Source organism: Penaeus monodon, chromosome 1 (assembly GCF_015228065.2).
Source record: "Penaeus monodon isolate SGIC_2016 chromosome 1, NSTDA_Pmon_1, whole genome shotgun sequence".
Classification (NCBI taxonomy): domain Eukaryota; kingdom Metazoa; phylum Arthropoda; class Malacostraca; order Decapoda; family Penaeidae; genus Penaeus; species Penaeus monodon.
The window spans coordinates 49,250,770-49,258,269 of NC_051386.1; the positions used below are offsets into that span (position 1 = coordinate 49,250,770).

A 7,500-nucleotide genomic window follows, 5' to 3' on the forward strand; every position below is an offset into this window, starting at 1 on the left:
CCCAAAAGAATCCGTTCACTAAAGAGCTCTGCGATCACAACATTATATTTACCACAGAACCTTCCGTGCACCAAAGAGCCCTGCGTTCATCAGAAAGCCTTTCATTCACCAAAGTTCTTTTTCTGTATAACAAGGAACCTTTCGTTTACTGATCCTCACGTCCAAAGACCCTTACGTTCATATATCGCCAGTCGTCCTGCGTCGCGGTGTTGGCGAGGATCTTCTGAGACATTTCCGACCAGGGAGAACGCGACATTTCCTCCGTCACGGCCCTCAGGTCTTGGATCGGCTGAAGGAAGCGAGAAGTCGAGGTTTAGGACACGGGGGGACCAGGGAAGTTATACATGGGGGTGCGGGAGGTCTTGGGTTATGGGGGAATATTATTTAAAATTGAGATATATTCAGGAAGGATACATTATACCAAACTGAAAGCGGTCGTTATATCAGTCTTCTGCTTGGGTTAGTTACGTGGGTATCTTTATGTAACCAGTAGCAGCTAGTTTTTTTTTTTTTTTTTTTTTTTTTTTTTTTTTTTTTTTACAATTTTAGTAATAAGAATGAAAGTGAACAAGTTTTACTAGAGGAAGGTAGCGGGTCCCATTTTTCCTCCCATATATCCACAGCTGGTTAAGAGGTTATCTTGTGTTTGTTTATTTTTTGTTAACTGGTAATTTGTTTAATAATATCGTTTTGATAAGATTTGTAATCATTAAAAGGCTGTCGCACATATATCATAGAGCTTCAGTTTTTAGTCTTACAGGATTTAAGTATACTTTATTTCGCCTCTGAGTCTCATTATTCAGTTTATCCCTACCCAAATGACTTTATTTAAAACTGCCTAGTAATAACTTCATTATATTTCATTATGATCTAGTAAGTATATAACCATCCGAATCATTTGCCGCTTCCATTATGATTATCATGACCATCCCAATAGAAAATGTGAAAAAGTCCTTTCATCATTATAATTTTTCAAGGAAGAGATTTAAAAAAATGCTCTACCTTGATTTTGGCGTTGGTATAGTAATTCAAATTTATTAATTATAACCAATTATATCTAAATTATCGTCACCATCCCTCCAAAAATTATTAACAAATCCGCATATTTGCATCACAACATTTTTATCATCCTGTTTGCATCATTACCAAAGAGTTATAAACATAGCATTAGAATATTGCAATGAATAGGCAATCATCCCTCGAAACAAATCAAAACAGAACACAAAAAAAAAGAAAAAAGAAATCACTTCACTTCCTACCTTCATCTTAGCGTTAGTATCATCATAAGCTTCCAGGAGGCGGGAGCGAGCATCGTCCACGGCTGCTGAAGGCTTCCCCAGAGTAGCTGTCATGAAGTCTGCAACGTGCTGACTTATCCTCGCTTTCGCCTGTTTACGGAAGTTAAATGTTATTTGCGTCCGAAATTAAAATGTTATTTTCTCAGGAATACTGGAAATGGAAGAATGAATGAATGGTGGATGTACAAGGATAATGAATAAAGATAATAACAAAAAGTGATTACAGGAAGAAAAAAGCATGATATCGATTAAAAGATGAATATGGAACACCACCAAACCACACAGGTAAACCAAAACAACAAGAAAAGTAATGAGCCAAACAATAAACAACATCGGTTTATTTACACAAGAAACATTCATTTCACGAAGGAGGCAGGAAGACACACCTCAGCACTGGGCAGTGGAGTCAGGATATCGTCAGGAACCTGCAGTCCGTCGCTGTCGTTGTAATAGGACGCATGGTTGACGTCCTCCGGAATGATGGTCGGGACCCTAAACACGGCCTCAGAGTCCAGCGCCATCTGGGCTTGGCTCTCGCTGTCGGCCACGAGGCAAGTGATAAGTTCTTATAATCTTATATGCAGGCGTCTGATCACCTTGTCTCAAGGATGTACGAAACAGATGGACTCTGTGCGTAAGTGTTGATTCATCTACCAATACCATCTTGGAAGGGTTTGATGCTAATCTCTAGTCTTACGTGACCGTGAATTTGATACGAAGAAAGAAATTCTACGGAGAAATATTTTTATAATTTCGCGGATTTCCATGTCAGATTCACGGCCGCATGGGAGGAGAGCTCGGTATCAGCGCCGTTGAGATGATGTCGGCGGATGAATGAGCTCATCTCTTTTGGTACGCCTGTGCGGCGTGGTGTTTAGAGACAACCGTATCGTGGATTTTTTTTTTAGCATATTGTCATAGATTTTTTATGGTAAGCTATGGAGATAGAAGTAAAGGTGTATAAATAAACACACACACACACACACACACACACACACATATATATATATATATATATATATACAGAGAAGAGAGAGAGAAGAGAGAGAGAGAGAGAGAGAGAGAGAGAGAGAGAGACTAAGAGAGGGAGAGAGCGTAAGAGAGGGAGAAATCTTCCCATCAACATACGTAAATGCGTCCACCATGCGCGTGACCCGCGATGAGCCGTCGAGGTCGCCCGCGAGCGTGAGGACCGGGATGGGGTACGAGGCCAGGAGCCCGAGGCCCAAGTAGGCCCCGAGTAACACCAGACCCCTGAAGATGTCGCGGGTCTCGGGGTAGAAGACGGCGACTTGGCCTGAGGGCGGGGGAGGGGCGGAGCAAGGAGGACGTGAGGGGTTCAGGAATTTAACTTGGAATTAAAATATTATTAAGTTGTTAGAACAGAATTAGAATTATGTGGGTTTGGCAGTAATGCTCACACGTGTTATGGCTTTCATCATGAAAAAACCGTGGGGGTACCATCGCCATTTCCCTTGCACTTATTACCGTCGCATTACTTTTGTCATTCAAATCATCATTACTAATTATCATTCCCCTTTTTATCTTCCCCACAATGATAGCCTCATCATTCCAGGATTTCCTCCACCTCCAAGGCTGTGACCCGAGATGAAGAAGTCCGTGCTGTTCATCCCAAGCAGCCTCATGTCGGCCAAGCAGGCGGCGACGGCGGCATCGAGGTCAGCGGGGTCGGGATAATCTTCCATGTATATGCCTACGAGTCCAACCCACAGGCGGTGAGGGGAGGCCACCTGTAGGGCTTCTCCTGCAGGTAAGGAGGTTTCTTGAGAGAAGTGGAAATATTCCACTTTTTGTCTTTATGTTTGATGAATTCTATGTTGGCAGTATTTTTCTTGCAATATACGGATACATCTGTCCGAATCTTATTATTTTTTTTTGTTTTAAGAGATTGTTTTAGATATGCTCATCCTGACTAAAATAAAGTTGCAACACGTTTCCAGGAAATTCCACCATAACACGCAATTAAATACAAACTTACATCAACACAGACCTTTACTTTATTCCTTACAAAATAACATTTGATTTCATCACCATCAAAAGGAATGCATAAACTTACAGTAAAAGATAAATTCATCACAAATAAGATGTAAATTACATCCACAAGAATATACCGCAATTATCATCTAGACTTTTTCACCTGCACACCCTTTCGCACACCAACAAGAACTCACCCAACTGCACGTATCTGTCGTTCGTAGAGTAAGAGCCAGGGAGGAACACGTAGACGACCTCGAAACCATCCTTAACAGGTTCAAGAACTATCCCGCTGTTCTCCCCAGCAGACACGGCCCAACCTGCCCCCGCCAAGAACCACACCGTCGTCAGGAGTTTCATGTTGCTTGACCTGTGTGATAAAACCGGCTTCCACTAAATGTTTATCTGAACTTTTTCTTTTCTAAACTCAAATGCTGCTTCCGTGTGAATGCTATGTGGGTAAAAATTTGCTCGGACAACAGGATATAAACAGAGTGAAGAGATATAAAGACGGAATATATAGACATATAGCCTTGCCTTGGAAAAGTCTCACCGTAACCAGAAGTATCACTAAACAGCCTCTTCGCCAAGATATTAAATACAGAGTCATAAAATTTCCACGTATTTGTGAGTACGTTTGTAATCTCTTTTTATCTTTATGCTCCCCAAAAATAGTGACGTAACATGTTAAGTAACTTACCTATCCGTTATCTTTACATAAGCGTCATAATTCATTTAGCATATTTTCTGAAAGAATATTGCTGTTTTCTATGATGCCGGAGTAACTTATAATAATGATAATGCTTTTATTAATGATTGTTGATTATAATTGTTATCATTATTATTATTATTATTATTATTATTATTATTATTATTATTATTATTATTATTATTATTATTATTATTATTATTATTATTATTATTTTTTGTTGTTGTTGTTGTTGTTATTATTATTATTATTATTATAACGAATGGTAAAGAATGATAAGAATGCTAATACTAATACTATTACTAATAAAGATAATGATAATGACTACTATGTCAAATACTACTACGAGTACAACAACTAAGCCTATTCTGCCTCTTACCGTTACTACGCCATCCCCGTTTTTTTTTTTTACAAATCACAAAGAAAACGACGACCTCCAACCGGCCTCATATTATCCTGGTAACACCACGATGAGTCACTTCAAATGATGTTTCATTCCCAGGGTGAGAGTGGCGGCGTAGAGTGTAGGTGTTGTAATAGACTGGGTATCTTACCTGTTCACTGAAGGTTATTTGTCCAGAGGTCTAGAACATGAGTGATACTGTTCGCAATACTGTAGCAAGAAAAAGGGTATGGAGATAAAGAGAATGGAAGAGACGGGGAGAAGAGGAAAAAGAAGAAAGAGAGAGAGAGAGAGAGAGACCTTTTTTTTTTTTTTTTTTTTTTTTTTTTTTTTTTTTCAAGTGCCCTGTCCTATAAGGACGTTGGCGATCATGGATTTCCATGATTTTCTTGGCAATTTAGAGCGGTGGTTTGCCGTTGTTTGCCCGGTTTTTTTTTTTTTTTTTTTTTTTTTTTTTTTTATCGAATCACCATCTCTATTTACCCGGCACTGACATGGGCTGGCTTGCCCACCCAGCGGCTAGGTAGGCAATCGAGGTGAAGTTCCTTGCCCAAGGGAACAACGCGCCGGCCGGCGACTCGAACCCTCGAACTCAGATTGCCGTCGTGATAGTCTTGAGTCCGATGCTCTAACCACTCGGCCACCGCGGCCAAGAGTATCACAACATGAAAACTACAATTAAGTATCATGCTGTGACCACGGCGGCTCACCTTGTGTTACTCGGCCTTATTCCTTGAGAAGTAGTCCAGTATTACAGTTGAAATAAAATAGTTCTACAATCTCCACGACGATCCTAATGATATCAATAAAGATGCCACTATTATTAATGGTAATGATGAGGGTAATCAAACACACACGCGCACATACCCACACACGTGCGTACACATACAAAACATTTGACTTCTAGAACTCCTACAGCTGTTCTGTTTATACTCGCTCACTTACATGATTCTCAGAGTATCTTCAGACATAAGGAGACGATTCTAAGAATAAAGTGACAGGCTGTACTAGAATTCTCCGGGGAACCAAAAATAACACCCGTCATGCAGGTTCCCGTGCATGCGTGTTCGTTACTATAAAGCAGTGGTTCTTAACCTGGGAGGCGTCGGTTATTTCCAAGGGGGGGGGGGGGTACAAGCCCTTGGGAAAAAGCAGAAATTTCTCTAATTAGATTTGTTATTCTCTTACCGAGAGCATGGTCAACATTATGTCATATTATTATAGTTTAATAATGATATGATATTCATACTCAATAAAAACAGAACATATTTACAAATTTCTTTTAAAATCTGGAAGGAAACTTTATTCATAGATGCAGAGGGGGCGTGGAGGGAAGGACAAATTCCTATAGGGGGCGTGGTGGTAAAAAGGCGAAGAACCACTTATATAAACAATTAGTGTTTCTATGAGGTACGCCATATGTTGCGCTCATATAAAATAAATGTCCATTCAGTTAAATGCGTTTTTCTCTTATTCTACATACATAAATACAAACATACATATATCTTTCTATCTATTTATATGAATACACACACACACACACACACACACACACGCACACACACATACACACACACACACACACCATCAGACTCTCTCTCTCTCTCTCTAATGTGTGGTGCGCACCGTTCATATTATTTTTATTATTATTATTAATAATATTGTTATTATAATTATTATTATCATTATCATTAATAGTGTTATTATTATTAGTGGCGGTAGCATTGTTATCATCATTATTAGTATTATTACTACTATTATTATTGTTATGATTATCCTTATTATTATTGTTATTATCATACTGATGTTACTATTATTGTTATTATCATACTGATGTTACTATTATTGTTTTTATCATTATCATTATTATTATTATTATTATTATTATTATTAATAATAATTATCGAACATAATGACATAATAGGGGAAATAATAATAATAATAATAATAATAATAATAATAATAATTAATAATGATAATAATAATAATAATAATAATAATAATAATAATATTATTATTATTATCATTATTACCTTACTATTATTATTATCACTATTATTATTATTATTATTATTATTTATTTTTATTATTATTTTATTATTATTATTATTATTATTATTATTATTATTATTATTATTTCTAGTACTATTTTATCATCATCATTATTATTAATATCATTATTATCATTATCGTCAGTTTTATTACCATTTACATTATGCTTATTATTACACTTATCATTGATATCATTACCATTACAATGACCCTCATCATTTCTATCATTATCATTATTGCAATTATGATGATTGTATTAATTGCAGCAGTAATAGTATCATTCTTCATATTATTATTACAATTGTGTGTGTGTGTGTGTGTGTGTGGTGTGTGTGTGTGTGTGTGTGTGAACCCTCACACAGATGCTTTCTCACGCGATGTCGTAGATAAGAATACACGCGTCATAAAAAAAAAAATGTATATCATGGTGATTTTAGTATTTTAGCTTTTTAAAGTTAGCTTTTCAGATATTTAATTATTTTTTTCGCGCTGTATTACTACAACAGCAACAACAACAACAACAACAACAACAACAACAACAACAACAACAACAACAACAATGATAATAATAATAATAATAATAAAAACAATAATAATGAAAATGAAAAAATGAATATGAAAATGTAAATGAAAATGAAAAATATAATGATAACAATGATGATGTTGACGAAACAACAATAAAGATAGTAGTAACAACGATGATAATGAAATGATGATAATAACGATAACATAATATGATAATAATAATGATGAAAAAAATAGTAATGATAGTAATAATAATAATAATAATAATATAATAATAATAATAATAATAATAATAATAATAATGATAGTAATAACAATGATAATGATGAAAACAAAATAATAATGATAATAATAATGATAATGATGAAAACAAAATAATAATGATAATAATAAAAACAAAATAATAATAATAATAATGAAAACAAAATAATAACAATAATAAAGTAATATTACTATTAGTATTGGTAATAATGATTATGATGATGAAAATATTGATAACAACAACATAAAAATAATAC

The 7,500-nt window shown here is 35.7% G+C and overlaps 2 protein-coding genes across 2 annotated transcripts in view; both read right to left on the reverse strand.

Annotated features, from left to right (window-relative positions):
• The window catches only part of LOC119568942, a 4,285-nt gene extending 2,394 nt beyond the window's left edge, over positions 1–1,891 (reverse strand). The window contains exons 1-3 of the mRNA XM_037917514.1: positions 1,685–1,891; positions 1,260–1,388; positions 176–289 (exon numbers count right to left, since the gene is read on the reverse strand). Coding sequence (XP_037773442.1) covers positions 176–289; positions 1,260–1,388; positions 1,685–1,819 — 378 coding nt within the window. The 5' untranslated portion in view covers positions 1,820–1,891. The remainder of the gene's footprint in view (positions 1–175; positions 290–1,259; positions 1,389–1,684) is intronic.
• Positions 1,892–2,432: 541 nt separating this feature from the next.
• Positions 2,433–3,701, reverse strand: LOC119569986. The gene is made up of 2 exons (XM_037918121.1): positions 3,491–3,701; positions 2,433–3,063 (listed from the first exon to the last, which is right to left on the reverse strand). The coding sequence occupies exons 1-2, from the start codon at positions 3,651–3,653 to the stop codon at positions 2,840–2,842; spliced, it is 387 nt and encodes a 128-aa protein (XP_037774049.1). The 5' UTR covers positions 3,654–3,701; the 3' UTR covers positions 2,433–2,839.
• Positions 3,702–7,500: the final 3,799 nt, after the last annotated feature.

Coding starts and splice junctions, on each gene's coding strand:
- LOC119569986 (XM_037918121.1), bottom strand. CDS start 3,653: ATGAAACTCCTGACGACGGTGTGGTTCTTGGCGGGGGCAGGTTGGGCC. Junction 3,064..3,490: donor CGACAGATACGTGCAGTTGG/GTGAGTTCTTGT, acceptor CCTTACCTGCAG/GAGAAGCCCTACAGGTGGCC.